The 24,172-nt window shown below is 38.3% G+C and overlaps 1 protein-coding gene across 3 annotated transcripts in view; it reads right to left on the minus strand.

Moving 5' to 3' along the window:
* Positions 1-24,172, minus strand: part of Eya4 (EYA transcriptional coactivator and phosphatase 4) — a 254,932-nt gene that overhangs the window by 224,253 nt on the left and 6,507 nt on the right. For all 3 annotated transcript variants that reach the window (XM_021173761.1, XM_021173760.1, XM_029482164.1), the window contains exon 2: positions 3,825-3,923. In XM_021173761.1, coding sequence (XP_021029420.1) covers positions 3,825-3,857 — 33 coding nt within the window. In that variant the 5' untranslated portion in view covers positions 3,858-3,923. The remainder of the gene's footprint in view (positions 1-3,824; positions 3,924-24,172) is intronic.

Below are 24,172 nucleotides of genomic sequence, written 5' to 3' on the forward strand. Positions count from 1 at the left end.
TAGCACACTGCAGAGGCACCTGATAGAACTGTGGCTGATCCACATGGACAACCCAACAAGGCCTTTCCAGCACCGCTGACCCTCTGTTGCTGGTGGCATGGAGAAAAAGAAAGGAGTTGGGAAGGAGTTCTCAGAAGTAGTGAGCTCCAAGTGAGTCTACAACATCAGAGTAGCTCAGTAGAAGGTCTCGATAGCATTTTCAGATCAGTAGAGACCCCAGAAGATCTAGAAGTTTCAGGCAACAGACAGAAACTAGAAATATGACTGAAGAATCAATAGTATTTAGTGTTTTGTGCTGGACCTTATATAATCCTCTCTCCAGGACAGAAGTGCTATGAAGGAAAGGATGGAGAGCAACAATGTGACCATATAATGTATTTTGAAGCAGAACAAGGTTGTCCCAAGTTAAAATACAAGCTCAAAGTTAGGAAAGTGAAGCACAGAGAAAGGTGTCAAGAAAGCACAAGAAAGGTGGGTAGGATGGAGCAGGGGGAAGGGGAGGGTCTGGTTGAGGAAAATGGATGGACAGGAGAGCTGATAAACTCACTTTTTTAATCTGTTAATCTTGTGACCTTATAAACCTCCAGGTAGACAGAAGGTCCAGAAAAGAATAGACAAGAAAGAAGGAATACTCACTGAAGACTTTCTCCCACTCCCCCTTCCCCTCCCTCTCCCCCTCCTCTTTCCCCTCCCCCTTCCCCTCCCTCTCCCCCTCCTCTTTCCCCTCCCCCTCCCTCCTTTTCGTGTGTGTGTGTGTGTGTGTGTTGTGTGCACATGTACCTGTGGGTGTATCTATAGAATCCATGAGGTGTCAATGGTTGTCTTGCTCTCTTGTTCTCCATCATCCTTTGAGACAAACTCTCCGTGAGTGTAGCACTCACTAACTGGTTAGCCTGGCTGACCAGTGTGCTCCATGATCAGCCTGACTCTGCATCCTCAACATTGGATGCTTTTTGTTTGTGTGCTGGGAATCTGAGCTCATCAGATATTTCACCAACAAAGCCATCTTCCAAGGCCCTCAAGTTGTTTAGAATAGACACTAATCTTAATAAATATTCAAGGGAGCACACACCAACACATCATGCAACATGTTTTTTATCATCCTTCCCACTCTACAGATGAGAATGAGTCTAAGGGGTGAGTCTCGGTGTTTATGAATTACTAGCCAGTAATTGACCGTACAGTGCAAGGCATTGTCAATATGTTGCATCATGAAAAAAAGAATGATTAAATATTTTAGGGCAAGATGAACGTATGTACAATTCTAAATTCAGGTTCTTACTGCTGTTTGACCTTAACATTGTCTGCGCAATGACTTCGTCTGTAGAATGCTAGATGGTAGATTTACATTGCATGGACATGTCTGCAGAGTGCTGGATGAAGCATGCATGAATCATAAATGACACTCACTATGGTATCCATGCCCTGACATTTTCATCTTATGAACCGGAATTCCATCCTGCACCCTGTTTATTCTATATTTTTAAAATGCTAGACTTTTCAAAAGGTATTGGGAAACTAATATATCCCACAAGATTTAAAGTTATTTAATGATTTAATTCAAATATAAACTACTTTATTGTAACGAGGCTGATCTTAAGGGTTTTTTTGACTTGTCCATAATGATGGACAACTCAGTATAAACTGTCTCATTGTCAGACACAATGGGGTGAGGAAGCAAAGTCATGGGCTTGCAGAAAGATCACCCAGAAGTTTCAAGTTTACAGCACTCAAAGACCCAAAGAAGTCCAGACCATTCCTCTTTATCCATCTGTGCATTTGAGATGAATAGGCTGGTCTCTGTGTGCAGAGTTTAAGCTCAGATTCATGCCAAGCTACAGAGGTCACTCTAGATATTGTTTTCTGCACAGTAATATCACTGAGAGCTTTTTAAAGAGTTTAAAAATCATCAACTCTGAAATATCTCTGAAAGGAAACCACTGATATTATAGACACAATTTGCAAATTCTAGGCATTGTTTGTCAAAGATGATCTAAACCTTCAGTAACACTTTAGCCTTATGGTAAGTGTAACTATGTTTTCTTAACTCCAACTGCATTAAAGCAGATACTCTGTTGTATTTATATATTTAGGACTATATAATATTGCATATATTGCATACATATCAACAATTAAAGGAAACATGCCGTGAATTTAAGAAAGGCTAAGGGAATACACGAGAGGGGTTGGAGGGTGGAAAGGGATATGGAAAATGATTTAATCACATTATAATATTTAATTTAAGATGTATTAGAAAATAAAGTAAATAATCTTTCTCATGTGCATACATTGCCTAGAGTGACTGAGGAGTCAACTATCCTGCTTTTCAGGGCCCTTCCCTCTTTAACACTATTCTGTACTCCCCAAACGCCAACTCCTCAGCATCTGAAAACATGTGGACCTTGGGTCACCTAACACACACACACACACACACACACACACACACACACATGCAGCCAGATGCATGCACACAATTGAAAGTGCTTCTAAGAATATTAAGATAAACTACATATTATATCACTCAAGTGACATAATTATCCACGGCTAACCTTCAGCCACGGGGTCACATTCACAGACATTTGATCCCAGCAAGAACCACAAACACAAAAAAGACATATGGGACAGACAGAGCCATCATGACAACTAGAACCTACTTGCCAAAGTTTTCGTCGCAAGCAGTTAAATAACCAGCACTTTTAGAGGCTTTTCCAAAACCCTTGCCTATCTCTGACAGTTTTTCTATGGCATCAAGACAATTTCAAACCTTCTGCTGATTGGTTGCAAGCTTCAAACTCTTGCAATTCCTCATCATGCCTTTGCTATGTTGGGTACTGTCAGAAATGAGTCGTGCTATAATTATTTCATGAAACTGTACTAAGGTGACCTCTAGATACACAATTTAAAATGTTGATGTATGTATTTTAATTATCTGCTAGAAAGTAAATTAAATCAATTTAGAATAGCAGCTTTTAACCAAAACACACATTATATTTTATTTTAAAATTAAATTCACTGTGTGTGTCTATTCTATAGTTACATTGTTATACGTAAGCATCTTGTCCTCATTTGTCCCTGAGAAACCTTAGACGTGAAGGTCAATCATGATTGTACAAGCTAAGGAGAATAGCCTGTGGAAAACTTTCTTGGTGATATGCATGTGTTTTTCACTGTGACTGCAGTAGCTGCCTATGTGCAGAGCAACTACAGTGACTGTTTCCAGTAGTCTATGCCCCTAGTGGCATACAATAAAGAATTAATGTCCTCGAGACCCTACTAATGAGGCAAGAGGAGAAGCCATCAAGCCTCTCCCTATAGGAAGACAGAATCTTAATAGGATTTTAACCAAGCTGCCACATTCTTGGTCCCACGATAAATCCAGGAAAATAAGGAAAGCCCTTGAGTACTGTGGTTTTCATCCATGAGATGAGCAATAGACATGCTAATAATATCCTTTCTCCTATTATACTCCCAATGGCCAGCAATACATAAACCATCCAGCATTTCTGGAACAAAACATAACAAAGGAAGTGCATAAAATTTCTCAGACTGTCTAAACACACAGCACGATTTCAACACCCTAGTCTTCCAACCTTAGACTCTCCAAGTGGAGCATCAAGGGAGACATCAAAGTGTGACATCATCATTAAGCAGGAACAGCACACATTGCCAAAGGCCCATTTTATGGCCTTACAAGAGAATCTGAAAATCAGAAAAATATATTTAACCCAAACCATCACTGCTGACAATAGGTTCCTTGCTAAGAAAGTTTTGAGTACTCTTCTCATCTCTTTTGAAAGCAGAACTGAGGTTAAATTAAGACTTACAGATTGCTCATTTAGGTCCTGGGTGTCTTCCATGTGGTTCTCTAACTTCTCTTGCCACTGCCACGCAGAAGCAGCTTCCTTGGATTCAAACTTGACGATCTAAAACAAAAGGGATGGAAATAGAAAAAAGCAAAGGATTCTCTTAATTTATTTTTCAGACTCATCTAAGCACATAAAGATTTAGCAAAACAATTGACACTGTGTAGGATGTAGGTGAACTTTCTGAAGAATGAAATGAGTCATTAATTATATTTCCATGTCCTACATAAATAATGATCTTGTAAAAGAACATATCATGGTAAAGCCAGTACTTGTGAATAGCCTCTCGAGAATCTTTCAGTTAAAGAAAAAACATCTGAGGACAACTTGAAGACAATAAACAACAAATACACCATTTTGCTTAGACAAAAATAATGAGAACCACATTAGTCACTATTGTATAATATAAACTGGGAAAATGCAGTTTGTTTATTAGTGACGTTTTTATGATTAAAAGAAAGGGGGTCTAAACTATCTTTTCTAAAGAGTGTGGTGTTGAGGCTGCAGTCACATGAATGAGGCACTAGGGTTGATCCTGAAAACCACAAAAGGATATTATGTTTTAAAATACAGTTTTGTAAAAGATGGGGAAGATAATTATTTTAAGACAGATAAATAAGAGAAGTATTCAGTAAACTACAGTGACACAATCAGTTAATTACTCAAAAGATAAAATTAATTTTCACACCATACAATACTTTCATCCTGGCCAAGCAGAGATATACCTTTAGATCTCAAATACAGAAAGATTTTGTGATAGCAGCAATATCCTCCTCAAATTCTCATCTTTCTTCTCTTGAATGAGTATGCAAGTTCGGGTAATACTAAAAAAATTAATGGTTTTATAAGGGTGATTTTAACTACAGTACAGAGTGAAAACTGAATTTTATAAATAGACTCTTCAAAGTCTCTGTGGCTTATTTTAACATTAACTTTTGATGCCAGAGTAATTTCTATAAGAGAAGATGAGGTCTGTCTTCCCATGAGTTATCCACAGTGTCTAGTTTGTCTAGCTTTGTGTTTCATGTGTTGACTAGATCAATGACAAATGCAGCCCTCAGGAGGTCCCTGACGATGCCATGGAAGAATGAGAGGAAACAGCTGGTGCTGAACATTTAGTCTCATATGCACTCGTCTCTGGGGAAGACTCTGGTCCACCTGGCTATCTTGCTTGGTGTTAGGACAATGAAACAGAAACAAAAAAGGAAACATTAATTACTAAGTGGAATATTTTAACTATTCATAAAACTCAGTGCTGAAAAATAGCAGATAATTCCCTACTCATGTGACCCATTCATAAGAATTACTCCCAGGAAAATTATCATTGATGACAGTTAATTGCATTTACTTCCAAAGAAGTCTATTGTTTCAGATTTCTAAGAGTAGGGTAACTTCAAGCATCAATTTATTCTGAAATATTCTATGAACCAAAAGTTCTAAACCAAGACACTGGAAGACCCATGCTCCCTCTGGAGGCTGTAGGAACACACACACACACACACACACACACACACACACACACACTCCCCTGACCCAGCTTCTGATAGTTTCTATGTTTCCTAGAATTTTATGGATTACAGATACTTCAATTCTGCATCAACTTATCACCATGTAACATTCTCCTTGCCTCTTTCTTCCATTGTGTGTGTGTGCATATGTGTGTGTATGTGTGTGCATGCACGTGTGCACGTGCTTATGTGTGTTTACATGTATATCTAAATTCTCCTCTACATGTACACTAGTCATAGGATCAGGGCCCACCCAAATACAGTGTGTGTGTGTGCACATGCACATTTGTATTCATGTATAGATCTAAATTCTCTATACATACAACAGTCATAGGATCAGAGCTCACCGAAATACAGTTAGAATATATCTCTACTTGACTAAATCTACAAAGACTCTAACTCTAAAGAATGTAACACTCACAGGTTTCAGGCTTGGGATGTAAGCATGTCTTTAGGCACAAAAATTCACCATAACACATGTTCAGTTAGCATATGACATTACTTTAAATATATGCTCACAATGCTTAAGGGTTATATACCCAGAAAGACAACATGCAGAATAAACTGAGGGTGCTATCATCGGAAAAGAAGCAACCATCTTTCAGAGGAACACTATCTCAGGTGCTGTCACCACCTTGAACAAAATTACGGCTAATACTTCAGGACAGAGACTAGTGCATAAGAGAATTAAATAAAAAACTGCCCATTTTCTGGCTAACCACCACTTTAGAATCTACTTAATATTCAACTGGGGAGTTATTTGTGTCAATGTTCCATGTTACAGCACAATGCTTTGTTTAATATTTCCTTGAAACTTAAATTAATTGTTACTTTGCTTGAGTTTTAATGCTAACATAATTTTTGTTCTTTGCCAAACTCACTCAGGTCCTAAAATATTATGAGCCCAATGACTTTATATTACTGAACCATGCTAAACTCCTTTGGCTAATTTCAGGCAGAGTATTATTTTACATCTTAATTTGCCAATAGTTGTTATGCTAAATCCTTTAACATTTTGTTTTCACAAACATATGAGAAAAAAATGAGAACATTCCTTAAATCAAGTAAGAAAAGATTTTCCTATAATAAAGATATAAAATTAAGGGCTAACAGTAACCTCATGCTGTTTTATGAGGTGAGAGTCTAGAAGCCTGTTCTATCACAAGCTACTCCTCCAGAAAGGTGAGGTTTAGGCAGGAATAAATAGCACCAACCTCACCCATTCTGCGTGAGACTATTCTCTTGTAATTAAGTTTCCAACATATATAGAGATATCATCAAGGCCTGTTCCTTAGCTTTATGTAGAAGTTGCATATGCATTCTTAGGACTTAAAAATTAGAGCAAGACTCACTAATCCTAATTCACACACATAGTCTGATATATGCTTATTTGTGTATGTAATGTTATGAATATTTAGAAGCATTCCAGTCAATGCCAGGTGATCCACACAGAGATATCAAGGCGGCTTCAGCCCTAATGAATGAGGAGGACCCCCTTCACACGTCTCTCTAATAGACCTTCAATAAAAACTAGATGGTCCAGCAAGAAGGAACATGGATGTGAAAATGATGGGCTTCATCTCTTCAGGAGATAACATGGACCAGGAGCAGGGATTGTACATGAAGAACCCCAAACCTCTAGAGTGTGCACACAGGTGGCAACACCTTTCACCAGCAATGAAGCCACACTGGGAATTTGTCGTGGCCCTGCATAGTTCTTTTCACATTCACGGAATCTCCAAGACCTCAAAATCCATCCCAGAGTTTTCTCCAGTTGCTCTATTGCCGCATCTCCTCAGCGTCATGGGACAAGATGAAGCATCGTATCCATTTGCCTGTATAGGAGCAGCAACTCTGTCCTGACTCCCATTTTCTGAATATTACAGGTCACACATGGCCACTGTGATGGTTTTACAATATCTGTCTGCTTTTCCTCTCTAAACCCTCTTTAGAACTTGAGTCTATCCACCATACAAATCAGGATTCATTCTTTGGTCCTATTTGCATCTGTGCCAGTATCCTTCTTGAAAGATCACTCTGACAAAAGGTCCTTCCAAGGATTACTGGGGTCTGTGCATTTGCTCCCTGGGGATTCTGTCCTGAAACCAAAGTCTGGAGCTATAGCTAGAGTATCTAGGACAATATGAACACAGATGAGATTCTATGTACCTCTCACTTTGGAAAAAAAAAAAAACAGGGCAAATAAGAAGCCTCTATTTCTTTATCTGTGTTCCACTCCTACTACAGCCTTAGGAAGATATAGACTATAGGATACCCTAACTTTTGTTGCATCTCTTATGGGGAGTTAGACACATGGATGATACATCATCTATGACAGAGGCCCTGAGATGTGAGTAGCACATTGAAGAGTCTTTGAACTTACACAGTTGCCTGGGTCAAAAGAGAATACCCCTAAATGACGTTATGACATCAATAACACTTCATCTGTAGTTTGACACCAAGATTTTCAAAACATATGTAAATGTTCAGAAACATATTTGGGGGGAAAAGATTCTTCAAGTTTGTAGCTAGACATGGTGATACATGCCTGCAATCTCGTCACTGAGAAATCTAAGGTGGGGGATTGCAAATTTGAGACCAGAGATTTCATCTCAAATGAACAAAAGAAAAGAATAATCCGGGCATGATCACACATGAGCATATTATATACCTACATTGTATATACCTTACATGGACCTATATTCAGCGTAACCTTAAAGGAGTGTCTCCAGGGCTTATCCTGTTGTGCCAAATGAGCTGTATCTAATAATACATCTTGCTTAGGACATGGACCTTTGAAAACAGCAAGCTAGTCCTCCTTCAACGGCAAAACATGAAACATGGGAGCTTTTGACAGCTATGTGGGAAGCACCAATCTGAAGGGTGAGACAGAAAGCATTCACTTAGAGAGAATGGGAACAACGCTAGAGAGAAGATCCTGGCACCTTGATCTGCTGGGTGTGGTTGCTATACCTGAATCTTGTTCTTCCTGAGATTTCATTGGCTATCTTCACAGTCTTCAATTCAGGATTCTTTATTGATCAAGTTGCTTGGGGTAAAACAACAACTACATAGGGAAGCTAAGAATTTATGTTTCCATCGCATTATTGAGAATTGTAGCTCTGAGCATTTGTCCAGAAAAAAAAGAAATTGATCCCCAGCTTCTGTACACGTGTCTTCCACCTTTCAGTAATGGGGCCATAAAGCTGGGTCAGCCACTGGCTGACTCCTGCTGCCCAGGCAGCATGCCAGAGAAGGAAGCCAACAGCACAAAGAACACCTAGCTCCAGTTCCATGGCCAAATGTTCGGAGAGGTGAAGATGAGCATACTTCTCTGCCCATAAAAAAGGGAAATAGTAAGGGTGTCCAAGAAACGAGTCTAGGTGAATAGTAATAAGTACCTTGACTTCAAGCTCCTTCAATGGAGCTAAGACTACAAACTGCAGGCTGGGCTACATCTGAACTGTTTATAAAGACAGCACATGAACTTTGCAGAATTATCCTTGTAACACAAAATGTTTGGACTCTCAACACCACTAAATGGTGGTGGTGTAGAAGGTAGGGATGTAGGTGATGGTAGAGGTGGTGGTGGTGGTGGTGATTGAGGTAAGGGTGGAAGTTGGGGTGCTGGAGGTATGGTGAAGGTGGAGTTGTTATTGATGGTGGCGATATATTAATATTCTTAATGCTAAAAGTTATGTAGGTCTTGTGTGTTTACTAACCTGATGGTAGAAGTTCTGCCATTATAAATTATGATCTCTTGAACTTTAAGAAGCAGATACAACTTAAAAGAAGGTTTTCTGCTTATTCTAAGTAATTGTTAATGGTTTCGTGGATGGACTGAAAAACCCAGGGCAATGATGGTAAACTATTCCAAATAGACATCTAAAAGAATCTTGGTCTAGACAGCATATGCTGCTTTGAGCATACTCTCTTGCCATCTTCCCTTCTCTCATTCTGAACCCCTCCCTGACCTACAATTGACAACCACACTGATGAGCATTTTGTTTATCCTGAATGGATGCAGCTGGCTCTCCTGTAACCTGGCACAGGAGAAAATATTTGAGCCTTTTCTTAGAGTCAGGTTTTGTTTTTCCTCAGACCTAAATCTTTCTTCACTGTAACCTAGGAATCTTTCCAAAGAGGGCTGATTGTGTACATCACTCCACACACCTGAGGGAAATGTGTTATACTTCAAGAGAGTTCAAGAACAGATCTCCAAAAGTTATCTCCTGGAACCTTAGAAAAATTACACTTTTGCCAAGAGTATAGATGTAGAATTTCTAGAACATTGGAACAAAGTTGATAAGTCCTGGCTTTTCCATCAGACAACTGTGGAACATGGGGAAAGTTCATTATCTCTGAATGTCACACTCATCACCTTCAATGTAAAGACAGAAATATTATCTGTATTGCATTTGGGGACTGTGTGGAAATTTTATTTCAAAACCACTAGAGACATCGGAAGAAACGCTCTACTTGTATTTTGCTGTTAATATACTAAATAAAAGCACCTTACCCTTCTTTATGGTAGAGCAATGTCTATGCACCTTCTCACATAAAATGCAATGAATCTCATTCTGTCAAACTAAAAAGTTTATAACCAGTTATTTCCAGGCACTGTACCAGCCTTACACAAATATAGCTAGATAGTGGTCAACAGTCATCAATCCCCACAATTCTCTAAACGTAAATAAATTTGTAAAATTGAACAATAACCTGGGAAAGTCATTAATGCTCACTATTTTTAACTGTGACATTTTCTTTAAATTCAAGATGTGATGGATTTCTTTAATGTTGTAATTGTGAACGATATGAAAATAGAATGAGAGGAAAAAAGGCATTACTTATCATTAGTTTTTGATTTGTGATGTTGCAGGTGGGAAGCCACGAGAACCCAGAATGATGTCTTAGCTGAAAGTAGACTGGATATGAAGAAGACAGGAGAGAGAAATCGATAGGATGGAGGACGCCCTTGAACATTGTGAAAAGTCAGATATGATGGTCAAGAGTTCCACGAATCATAAGGAACTGTTCACACTGAAGAACCGAGAGGACTCGCTGTGTTTATATTTGCATCTTGTTAACTCATCATCTTCACTGATGGGGATGAGAAAGTAGCTAAGACTAGAGAGAAGCTGTGAAGCAAGTGTGTGAAAATGTTGCTATTTTAATTGAAAAGAGGCTAGAAAACTCGACGCACCCTCAGACTCAGCCTGGCAGAAGCTGATCCTATAACAGAGCCTTCGGGGAGAGGATAAAAGAAAATGATTACATGAGATCAATCAAAAGCTCAGCCTTACACAAATGTAAATCCTAAAGTCTTGCTTCATGGCATGAAGACCTCATGCTAGGAAAAAAAATCAATACTGACCTAGATAGCGCTCTAAGATCTCAAGCTAGAGAAACAAGAGCAAAATTCGTCCACAAAACAGAAAGGATTTTAGAAGAAATTTGTTAAAAATCATAAACTATATGAGGAAACAAATCATTACCAGAAATACCCTATGCAGCAGTAAAGTAGTAGTGCACTAAAAATTTAAACTGTACAGGAAGCTCAATAAAGCATATTAGGACTATGATTAATTAGTGATTGATGTGGGTGGTGCCATTCCTGGTCTGATGGTCCTGGGATGTATAAGAAAGCAGGCTGAGCAAGCCATGGGTAGGAAGCCAGACAACAGCACTCCTCCATGGCCTCTGCATCCACCAGCTCCTGCCTCCAGGCTCTTGCCCTGTTTGAGTTTCTGTCTTGACTTCCTTCCATGGTGAAAATGATATGGAAATGTAAGCCGAACAAACCTTCTCTCCCCAAAGTTGCTTTTGGTCACGGTGTTTTATCACAGCAATAGTAACCCTGACTAAGCAAGAGGGTACTGTCAGGATTGTAATGGAATTGTTTCAACCCTATCTCTCTGTCTTGGGATTAAAAGTAAAATAGAAATAAGCAGCACTCACTTACAGGATAAGCATATGGTTCTGTAGATACAGTGCATGGAACAACTTCAGGGAACAAAGCCGTCTCCTCCTCTCTTTTTTTTCCTGCATTTCAGTGCTTCTTTATGTTTTAGTGTAAAGCACACAAGTCAGAGCTTTCACCCTGGTTTGTTCACCAGAGTCACAAATCGTAAACCAAATCTTGCCTTCACATGCTTGGCAGGCTGCAAGATATTAAAAGCACCCTCTCCCCCGTGCCGTCCCCTAAATCAATGTTTCCCTTCCATACCCCTAGCTAAGCAGACCACATCATTAATGAATTTCTTTTAATATTTGGCTCCCAACAGAAATGATGGCGAATGCAGTCAACCACAAAAGCATAATGGCCTAGGAACTGCATTAAATAAAACCTAGATATGAACTAGGCCATAGTACATCATTATTTTTAGATCATGCAATTATAAGCTGACATTGTACTAATACAGGTCAACAGAAATGTATGCCCAAGTATCACGTTAGCACGTAAGTATGTGAATGGATGCCAATTGGTTGAACTAACAATAAATTTTCAAAGCAGTAAGAAGGCTTCTGTGGGAGAGGCTCTAAGTTTTTGTTAGTTGGTCAGTTGATTGGTTAGTTAGTTATTAGTTAGTTCACTTAAAATTAAATTATTTCTTAGAAAACATAAAGGAAAAAAGGTATTCATGTCTAAACTAAAGGAAGGTTTGTTTTGCCTCACACTGTCTAAGCCTGGGTTGGTTTTACACAATCTATGGACTGGCTATCCAGAGACACAGATAGTGGCCAACATGCTCCTGAAAGGAGAGTTTTCGAAGGCAAGAGCTGTGGGGGCCTTAAGCAGGAGCCACTAATACAACAAGAAAACAAACAGGAAATGCCTCCCCCTACCTCCTTGCAGGGGTGATGGTGACATCTGTACTTCCTCGGGCATCTATTAGAGGGTGCTGTGCCAAGAGGTGCCCCATACTGTCTTTCAGGAACGTTATTTGAGTTCCTTGATGGCAGTCACCATGAGAAACAGACGTGAAGAGCCATAGAAACAGCACTTGCTTTAACAAGAGCTTCCAACTTGTGTGAACAAAGGGGAGAATATAGGTTACCATGGTAACAAAAAAGATCACACTGAGTAAAACCTTTCTAATTGTGAGAACAAACAATCAGAAAAGCCAAAATCACATTTTCCTTTTTATATGTAAAATATATGTACATGGGTGTGCACAGAGAATGAGACAGAGAGATAGAGAGAGGAGACAAAAAGTATAAGGGAGATGATTATCTGGAGAAAGATTTAAGATTTAAGATTACCTGGAGAGAGTGAGGAGACCATGAAGAAAAAAACGGGAGAAGTAATGAAGGAGGACAGAGAAGAAACAAAAGCAAGCTGTGATGGCAAATGTACTTAATGACATCATAATCAAGCACATTTGTATATTCTAACTTACAAGAGTAACTCAGCAAGCTAGAGAATTGAGGTAATTATGCTGCTGTTGGTTAAATTAACCCTGAAAAGGCACCTGGTCTTAGAAAAGGGGAAACCAGACCTTCCATGCTCTGCATGCATGCTGGCACTCTCTGTTACATTCCTCCTGCACACCTACCCATGGATGCTTCTGTTTAACTGTAGCTCAAGTGCTTGAACAGTCTATATTTGCAACAGAGAGGGGCTCGGGGGTGCCTACGGCCATTGCTATGTCCCACACTTGAACAATCCTTTTCAAAAACAATCCACAAGATATATAAAGTTTAAATACTATGATGGAGTTTGGAACCAAAAGCTGTATCTTACAAAAACAGTGATTCTCTTTAAATGTCTATATGAATGAATAGATTGATAGATTACTAAATAAGGGGAAACTTCTCAAAGCCAGGAAATGGATCATTTTAAGGAGTTTCAGACTGAATCAAGCAAACAGAATCAAGATTTCTGTTTGCTATGAGTCAATGTAAGGCTTTAGGAAAATCTTGTAATTTCTCCGTACTTCAGTTTCTCACCCTATAAAAGGAGTATATTGCTTGAAATTTAATCCTCTCATGGTGGGGAGAGTTTTGATTCAACATTTATAAAATGCTTTTTAGCTTCTCTGATTAATAGGAAAATACTGTAATAGTTGTTACAATATGCTTTCCAAGAAGTATAAAGGTAACAGCTTGGATCAATGTAAGATAATACTTTACTTGAGAAACAAATACCAGTCATATTTACTGCCCTTTCATTCCATTTGCTAAGTAATAAAAATTACTTCTGACAGAGAAAGTATCAAATTAATATTCAAGTGACTGAAAGTGTTATCTTCACAGGCTGCTCCTACCTCGGAGCAAAGAGAATTGTTTTGTTTTTTCAGGCTGCCCAGCATGTTTATATGGTACAGTCAAGAATGTCGGGCAGAGTTTTGAGGGCCTCCAGCGTATTCACTGGTTTCTGGCATGCTAATGCACTCTCCTCTTATAACCGTAAAAGTCCTCCTGAGTGCTTCTGGAAATATATAACAAATCCTTAATCAATTTAAGAGTGTTTTAACTGCATACATGAAATTTCTTGGGAGGAAAATGTTAGCCATTCTATATACATACAGTACTTAAGACAGCAAGAACATTTCTTCTCAAGGGCTCACAACGTTCTCCCTACAGTAATATAACTTTCACTTTTATGTGCATAAGTCCTAGTGAATCCCTTAGAATAACAGGAAATTCTGCAGAAAAAAAAAAACAAAAATTGATAGCCATATTTTTCCAATGCTGGAAGAATATGTTAGCTATTTTGAGTTGGATGGATCTTTAAAGGCACCAGATAACCATTGAAAGTCAACTATAATCATAATCAGAGCTGTGGAAAATGAATTATCTGCACATAAAGAGTCTAATATAAGAGTGTGGCCACAAAGAATGCATTAACATATGTCATTTTTAACTTTGTATATTGATTGGATTCTGATAAGCAAGAGTAAATAGTAGTTTTTCATATTTAGATTCATTAGTTTAATTTTAATATGGATAGGATTGTATTTTCAGATTTACAAATTAATCAAATTAAAGTGGTTGATGGTTTCATATAAACTAATATTATTAACATATATAATAGAATATGTTATGAGGCCATGTCACATTACTACATATTTATAAGTTAAAACATAAAATTATATATATATATATATATATATATATATATATATATATATTGCCTTTGGCATGCATGTGATACACAGCAGGCTCTACATAGAACAATAACATATAACTCCTCCTAAGTTTTCTTCATCCATATCAGTTAGAGACAATCCTAAACATCATGAGAAATACAGTGTTAAATAAAAACTATAGTATGACATACACTGATACATATTTTCTTACCAATTAGTTTAAGAACTGTAAATATCAACTATGGGAATTTATGTAATTAAAGAGAAATAATTCTTATATTAGCAATTATATCTACCAAAATATGTGTGTGGTCAATAAGTTTGTTTGTCCTAATCTTTTTCCAATTATTATACTCACTGAAAATAATTTACTTCCTTGAAGAATTCACTTTCATAAACCTTCTTGTTAAGCAAAATATAAACATTTACAGTGCTAAAATTTTCTGCAGTTGGGTCTTCTTGTTCATCATGGGGAATTCAGGGCATCATAACTTTTCTCCAAAGCATCTTGTTGACCTTCATGCAAAATGTACATACACCTTCATCTACTAATCCCATACTTCCCTTTTTAACTATAAAAGAATTCACCAAGTGTACAAAGAGGTGCGTAACCATCACTACAGAGCTGGGATGGAGCACATGGAGTGCGTGTGGAGCACTGCAAGGTCCTGCGTTTAATCCTAGCACAGAAAAAAAAATAAAACTGATATTCTTTTTAATAACAAAACCTGGACATAAATCTAGCTACATATGAAAGAAGGGCAGTTAAACTCTGAAATCTGTGTACATGATAAATAGAAATATTCAAAACTATATGTAGTGATGTAGGGTCCGTGTGGTAATGGGGCATGTTCAAGATTCAGTATAGCAAAAGCAAGTTGTAAGAGACTCAGTGAGCACCCATGACAATAAAAGTGTAAACAAGCTCTATCTTCATTTAGTTTTTCATTATATATTTTATCAAAGCAAGTGTAAAAAATGAAGCAACCAAGGAATAACTTATGTTGACTGAAAAATAGACAGAGTGTAAAATTCACTTTTTATTAATATATCCTCATTTTTAACATTTTAATAAAGTATAATACAGTATACATTATTATAGATTATATTAACTATATACTATGTACTATGTGCTATATGTTATATACTGTATACTGTATATTATATATTGCATATTACATATTATATATTAATTATATATTATATAATCTATTTTCTATTACCTATGTATTATCTATTATCTATTATATTACATATTATATATAATCCACACCTCCACTAAAATACACAAATCAGAGTATTAGTTTGATGGCATCTACATAAAAAGACAGGCATAGCCGGGCGGTGGTGGCGCACGCCTTTAATCCCAGCACTTGGGAGGCAGAGACAGGCGGATTTCTGAGTTCAAGGCCAGCCTGGTCTACAAAGTGAGTTCCAGGACAGCCAGGGCTATGCAGAGAAACTTTGTCTCGAAAAAAAAAAAAAAAGACAGGCATTTTGGTAACACACACTTACAATCTCAGCTCTGGGAGACAGAGACAAGCTCACAACATGTCCCAGTAAGAGACCCTGCCTCAAAAAAACTAGAGAAGACAGCTACAGAGGAATGATGCACAAGGTTGACCTTAGTTCCCTCTATGTGCACACACACACACACACACACCAAAAGAATGCACATACACATTCAGAAAATACACAAGGGAGACAGCTGCTGAATTTCGTTTGATAGACACATCCATCTCACCAGCTAAGAATAATAACATGAGCATTGTAGGTATGCTAGTTTGAATGTGAATGGTTCCCATAGACTCGGAGATTTGAATGTTGACCACCAGGCCCAGGGGCTCTCTCTTCCTGCTGAAAGAAGCTCTTGATATAGAGCTCTCAGCTACTTCTCCAGCACTATGTCTACCTGGGTGCTGCCATGCTCTATCCCATCATGATGATGAAGTAACCTTGTGAAAGAGTAAGTGATGCCCAGGCAAATGTTTTCCTTTATAACAGTTGTTGCAGTGCAATGTCTCTTCACAGCAATAGAACACTGACTAAGACAGTAGGACTCTATTCCTTGTTCCCTTCTAGATATATTTCTCACAGATAACCAACCCTTTCCAGGTCTTTGTTTAAATGTTCCATCAATTATAATTAATATTTTATTACAGTGAAGGAACTTGCTTTAGTCTTATGGGTTGTGGTTTGATTACCTGCTGGGGGTTGGAGGTAGGGAGTGAGGGTATGATATTAAATATGCTCATTAGTTTATTCAAAGTAATCAATTAAAAAAATGAACCTGGTCCAGTTACCATATCCAGGGGCTGCCTTGTGTGACCCCAGTCATCCCTTCCCTTAGTCCTATGAGGCAGCTCCTGTCACTACTTATTGCTACTACTACTGTGGCTCATGAGTTGTCGAGTCTGGACATGCATACACTTATTCTGACTCCAGTCTGTAACTCCATGTCAGACACAAGCAAAGCATGATGCAGGCCATCTAAGGCATCATGCTATATATTTATTTACTCTAGCCTCATTTGGACCAACTTCCTTACTGTCACTGACTGAAGCATCTTAAGAAAAATGGAAGAATTGAGCTCTGCCCATTCTTCTGCCGGATGCAGCGAGCATCTATGCGTCATTGTGATGCAGTGCAAGTGTGTGCTTCAACCAAGATGATTCAGACAAGAAAATCAAACCACAATTTTTGAGGCTGTTGGAAACAATAGTCTTAATTTAATGTTATTTTTTGGATATGGGGAGGGTTTTTCCCCTACATAAGCAAGTTTGTGGTTTTGAAGGGTCTTGCTCATCTCTGTGTGGAAAATGCCTAAAAACAAACCACTGAAAACTTGAACAAAACTAGCTCCTTCCTCAACTGTAACTGACCAAAGACCTGATTCCCAAGTCTCCATGTTCCTCTCATACACCAGTGAGCTCTGGGCTGCAGGTCTGAAACACTGATTGAAACACATGCTTCCTCTCAGAGCAAAACCTTAATTCCACAGGTTAAGTGTTTTGTTCTTTAAAATAGCGTAAAGTTTATTTCATCAGAAAGCAACTGAAGAGGTCAGCATTTGATTCTAGAGTAAACTAGGACTATGAGCATCACGGTCCCCAACCAGAAACCTCTCATGCTGGGTACTTCTTATCTCTACTAGAAAAACATCCTCATTTTAGTACAAAACAAACTTTGAATAATTTAAAATAGATAATATGCAATAAATAGTTTCCATAAATATAAGCAGAAAATTAATTTTCTAAACCATAAATAGGATTCATTCCTTGTGGATTTCTAACTTAGCATATGTTCTTAGAAGGCATGCATGCACTAGTCCAGCTACTCAATTATTATGAATATGTCCACTGTTGTGGGTAAAGAGGTACAAAACTATGGCCTCATGTCATTGAGCTCAGAATTTCTCTAGCAGACAAATTCAAATGCAGTTTAGTCCAGCATAATGTGCCCTCATATTAATAGTCCAAGTAGAATAATGATATTACATGGAAAAGAATTAATTCTTCCCAAGCATTAAGAAAGGCTTCCCAGAGGGGGTAGTATTTGAGCTAAGCCTGGACAGATGAGATATTGTTTTGTTCAGATAGGAAGCAAAAAAGAAAAAGTAGGTTGGCTAAAGAAGTTTGGGTAGTAAAGGGCAGGAGAGTAAGAAAAAAAATATTTCAGGGAAAGAAAAGGAAGTGACTGCTTGTATTATATGCCAAAAGTATAAAAAAATTATAAAAATCAGTAAGTCCCACCATGTTCAGTCCTACAGTGGGCATAACCAACCTGAGAATGTAGATGCAGGACTTAAATACTCTGGGGGCATTCTCTGATTTATTAACCAGGGAAGTGCTCATTTAGAAAAACAGAACCTCTGGGTTTTTGGCTGTTCTCCAGTGCCTAAGTGGCTACCAGGTTTCCTGTTCAATTTCTGGCATAAAGTGCCTGGATGGTCATGAGGCTTGCTGCATCTTCTTTGGGTTTCCTGTCAATGTGTAATGCAGAACTCCCCTCAAGGACTGAGCCCTATCATTTAAGCCCCTAACTTAAATCACTCCCAACCCAACACCTCCAGGATGGCCCCATTCCATTTTCATTGGTTTTTTAGCATTTACTTCACCTCCCTACCGACAGACAGGTATGGACATCTGCAGAATCCTGGTTCTCTTACAAAGATGCTTTGGTCACACGAGGTGAACTCAATTTGCAGTTACATTCTTCAGTATAACTATACTCAAAAATTACATTATAAGCCGTGGAGTGTATGTCATGCTCTTTCTCTCTCTGTCTCTCTCTGTCTCTGTCTCCCTCTCTCACTCTCCTTCCCCTCCTCTCTCTTTTTCTTTTCCTCCTACCCCCTTCTCCTTTCTCTACGTGTAGTCAAGTTCAAGTTTCTTCATGAGACTTTTGCATACATATCAATTAGTGAACATCGTGAAATCTCTAGGCCAGTGCGGTACTGTCCATGTGACATGATTCATAGGACCAATACAATAAACGTAAATCCTCCTAGACAAGACATAGTGATGAATTTCAGGAATTTTTTCAGTCTCTAAATTGTAAGGTAAAAAAAAAAATCATCTGCTTATAAGAATATGAATGTGGTCTTGTGTTTATAACAGTAAAATTTTACAGTTAGAAATGTTTACACTCAGCGCAGAGCTGCAGACCTAATCATCCCCCTCACATTGTGTTTGACATTACAGGTTCTAGGTTTTGATTTTCAAGTGATTCCTAGAACATTCCTCTCCATCTGAACAGTTCAGAGGCGATGCCAGGACTATAACCCAGCTTCTAGCAAATGCACAGCAGCCTGAATGAAACTGTATGTTAAACACAAGCCCAACGGAATTAGACAGTAAAAGCTTGGGTCTAATGTCACATCAATAAACAGGGTTTCCCCCCCCCATGTAATATTCTTAGATATTACTGTCTTCAGGGCTTTTTAATTGTTACTAAATTTGAATTTCCAAACTTGTACAAACTGAAAGCTAAGAGGTAATTTTTCTGTTCATTGTAGTGGCACAGATATTAGTAACCCCAGTAGTTTTCTCCTCAGGGTCTCTCCCTCCCTCTCGCCCCTTTCTGTGTCTCTCTTTGCATGCCTTTTCCTGTCTGTCTCTGTCTGTCTTCCATTAGTATGAAACCCAGAGTCTTGTGCAAGCATTCTGCCTTTGAAATCATGTGCTGTTTGCGCTGCATGCCACCTCCATTTGAGTTTCTCATTACAAATAAATGAATGGTCCAATTCATCAAGTACTTAGATTCCAGACAGTAGTGTCCGGATAAAACATCACTTATGACAATATATAGTAAAGAAAGTAAATTTTTTTCAACTGAATACTTTTCTTCATCGAAAGGGACAGGCAATTAGGTATTGTCATTATCAAAAACTGAATAAAAGGTATGTCTGAAGAATAATAGTGACAAGAAGAATTAGCAGAGGTAGTTCAAATAAATATTTACTCCCTGAATATCCTCCCAGGAAGTCTACCTCTCCCACACAAATAAGGAAAAGGAAAACAGCACTGAAGATGGTCAACCAGCCTAAGCTTATCTGTAAATCCTCTCTGTGTGAAATTCATCTATCAACACAGACCAATGAGAATTGTTTGCCTTTGTGTTTAACTCAGGAGGAAGGAATTAGGATTCTCCACACTTGACTGGGAGTAGAACAATCCTCTTAAGTAGAGCCCTGGCATCTTTTCACCATATCAAGAGATATGAAGAGCTGCGTGGGCTGTGTGCTCTCATCTGCGAGTAATTTCTTTTTTTCTACCCAAGTCTACCCAATAGCATCTAGAGACTGCTATTATGAGGGAGACAGGGTCTCCTGGAATCTACTAAGTAAATCAGAATGATGCTGAACATTATGCTATGCCCAAAATAACACTCCCTGAACAAATGCTCCAGCCCCAGATTCTGAAGATCAGAGACAGGGAAACTGAGATCTAAACATGTGAAAGGGAGGGAGTCAGGGACTACATCATCCACTGGACCATGTGTATACAGATGCACCAGATCCCTACTGCACCTTGACAGTCAGCCATTTAGCTCCCCACTTACACTTCTTGCTTTCCATTATATCTCAAGCCAATGACTGAATGGTCAGTTCTAGAAGTAGAGGTGTTAATAATTTCCAACTCTTGATGGTGAGGTAAGAATCATCTCAATACCTAAAGTTTTTCTTAATTTTACATGGAATTCATCATGTCAGTACATTATTGAAAATTTGTGTCTTTACTTAAAATCATTACCTCCAGACTTTCAAAAAGTAAGTGGGGACACAAGTGCTATCCATAAAGTAACAGTATCGCTGGAGAGTGTGTTTATAACTGCTTAGCTTAGTTGAGGAAACACACTAACTCAAGCCCGAATATAACTAATTCACTGTAATGTATATATTTGATAAAAAAGATACTATAAGTAGTCAAGGCTGAATTTTGAGAATGTACAATGTTTGTATATGGAGCTCTAAATACAGCCTCAGATTTACCAAGATGACACAGGAATACCCAAGTTTTATAATTAGGGACAGTCTATGTTTCACAATTCAAGGTTAAAATAATAATAAAAAAAAACCTCTTTCAACTATAATTTCCTGGATCCACTGAAGGTATTCTATTGAATGGTATAACAAAAATCACACTGCTGACAGAAGACATCATCCATATGTATATATGGGATCCTTACATGTGTAACTATGGAACACTCATTAAAAAAATGTAAAAAGAAAGTTCATGTAGTATTTCTATTATACAGAAGAAAATGGGCAAAATCACAACTGTGAACAAGGTTTTCTGGTGGGGTTTTTTTTTTTTTTTTTGGTTTGTTTGTTTGGTTGGTTTGTTGTTGTTGTTGTTGTTTCATTTTGTTTTGTCTTTGTTTTTTTGTAAGAGCAGGGGTTTGAACCCAGGCAGCCATAGCCCTAGTTCCCTTTCTGCTTAGGAACTGGGTCTCTCCCATTTCACGTTCTATGAAGCACTCACATCTCCAGAGATTTTCAGAATCTTTCTCTTACTAAAGCATTGAGTTACCAACACTTTGGTTAAAAAAACAAACAAACAAAAAAACCCACATGATTACACATAGAGTAGACAATCTCCTCACACACACATGCATGCATGCACATACACATGTACACATATTCACATGTGCTAACTCAGGGCTTTAGTCCTACTGGGTCAGTATCTTAAATCCCTGAAGTTGTACTGAAGTTCCCCAACCACAAGATGGTCGTGATTTTGGTTCTGTTCTGTTTCTCCACTGCTGCCAGTGTTACAGCAGGGAAGGATGTCTACTCTTGGGCCATTGCTCACAGACACGGATTCTTTAGTCACTCACCCAAAGGAAGGTTTGGCGCACAGACTTATTTGTCAAACAGTGCATGGTATGCTGGAGATAGAGAGATGACAAACACCGCCGAGCCCTCCAGCCAGTTCTCATCTCAAGTAGGATTTAGACAGCAATGTTTGTCCAGTTAATGTGCTAAGGGCTTTGCCCAAGGTGGAAACTGTGTGCTTTGGGAGGAAAGAAAAAGAAATATCCCATTTGGGCTTTAAGGAGGGAGTTAGTGCTTTGCATTTCAAATCCTGGAAAAGAAGTAGAAATGGAAGTTGTAGAGGCAGAGAAAATAGTGTGATAGTAAGACCATATGCGAAAGGGACAAAGTGAAATGGTAAAAGTGTGTGTCAGGAGTGAATCTTTCCCTGTGGTTGGAAAGGAGATGGCTCAGGTGTGCTCACTGAGAGAGGGAAATGGCAATCTGGTCAAGGTTCTGAGAGTGAAGGACAGAGCAGTTCCTGTTGGGGACTCTGGAATCTGCCTTGTATGTAGGACATAGAACTTTCTACAGAAATTTAAGTATAGGCAGGAATTAGTAATAATTGTAAACCAATATGAATATTTGGGGAATAAGATGATGCATAATCCAGAACAGTCCTTCAAGAGAAGCACTAAGATGTCACAATTATTCTTATTGTGACAATGAAGACTTTGACCATGTCTATAGAGAACAAGAGTCCATCAGAGACTAACAGAATGACTGAGGTTTTAGCCTGTTGAGCTGCTTTTACAGCGACTAATTCCCTGTGCTAAACATTTTCAGAGGAAGCTGTGAAAATATGTATATATATATATATATATATATATATATATATATATAAGACATCAAATGCCCCAACATCTTTAAAACTATATTGAGTAGAGGAGCTAAAACCTCTTCATCTCATGCTAGAATTTGCATGTCTTTAGTAGTACTAATAATTAAAATCATTAAGTAAGCATCTTCCGGTGCCAAAGCATTTTCTCGTCATCTATGAAGAAAGACTTCAATAATTAAAGACAACGGCTACTGGTATAAAATATGGATAAATCAAAATCCTTTTGGTTCAATCAAAATGAAACACTACTATCATCTTAACCCCTAATTCTCATGTAAAAAAAAAAACAACTTTCAATTAATTTACTGAAGTTTTTATTGTACATGTATGTGCATGTTCCAGCATGTCCAGGTACGTGTCCATGCATGTATATGGAAGCCAAACAAAAGGCATTCCTCAGGTACTATTTACCTTCCTTTTGAGTCATGGTCTCTCACTGTCCAGGAGCTTGCCAAATAGTCTAGGCTGGCTGGCTAGGCAGTCTCTAGGGATCCACCTGTCTGTGAACCCACATGTCTCAGTGCTTGGGGTAACACTGGTGAGATTACGCCAACTCCTGAGATGGCAGGAGCACACCACCATTCCCACTGCGTTTGGTTACGTGGATCCTGGAGATGATCTGAACTCAGGTCCTCTCCTGAGATATCTCCCCAGTTCAAGATGTGCATTCCTAGTTACCTACTAGAAATGGGTTGGGCTTACAAGCAGACTGGCAGGAGGAAATTTGAATGTGACTTGCCCACACTGTGATTAGATTTGTCTAAAATTTCCTGATTAATACCCATGTATGAATAGATATTTGCATTCACGTACAAGAGCTTGGGGGAAAGGATTGGCTAGAGGAGAGATCTGCAGACTCTCCACACCATCCCTGCTTTTCAGCACACTGGAATCATTCATTATATTAGAAATACCCAACCTCTTTATCATAACACTTGGGTTTTTTCAAATCTTGGAACATTAGGGAATTCAAAGGCAGAGGTGAAACGTAATGAACAGATCACTGCTTTGGGAATTACACTGAATTCTGTGAGTTGTATATATGACCTTGTGTGGATTAGAAATATCAAATATTCCTCCTCAGTAAGAGGTACACCTAGTTGATTAAAGATAGAATTTCAACCTTAATGCTGTTGCTTTTGTGAGCAGAATTAAACTTAATACCATATGAATGTAAGTTTTTATGATTTAATTGGTGTCTTTTGGGAGAAATGCTTCTGTTGTTTTATAAAGAAAAGGGGAAAGAAGAACATTAACAGTAGCAATAATTCACATGAAAATCAATGTAGCCAGTGATGGTATTTCTTCCTAGAGCTTTTAGAGAAGAGTCGGGCCAAGAGAGCCCACACAGAGGTACCTCGGTTCATGTCCTACCTCAGCAAGACAGGAAACTACACATGGAAAAGAACATTTGCACTGGTGTTTTGTTGTTGTTGTTGTTTGTTTGTTTGTTTGTTTGTCTTATGTCCTCAGTTGAAACGAAGTTAGAGATAGGTGAATAGAATATTCTAGTATAGTCAACGGACAGACCCATTGCTGAAGTACTACAA

Source organism: Mus caroli, chromosome 10 (assembly GCF_900094665.2).
Source record: "Mus caroli chromosome 10, CAROLI_EIJ_v1.1, whole genome shotgun sequence".
In the NCBI taxonomy this organism is placed as follows: Eukaryota; Metazoa; Chordata; class Mammalia; order Rodentia; family Muridae; genus Mus; species Mus caroli.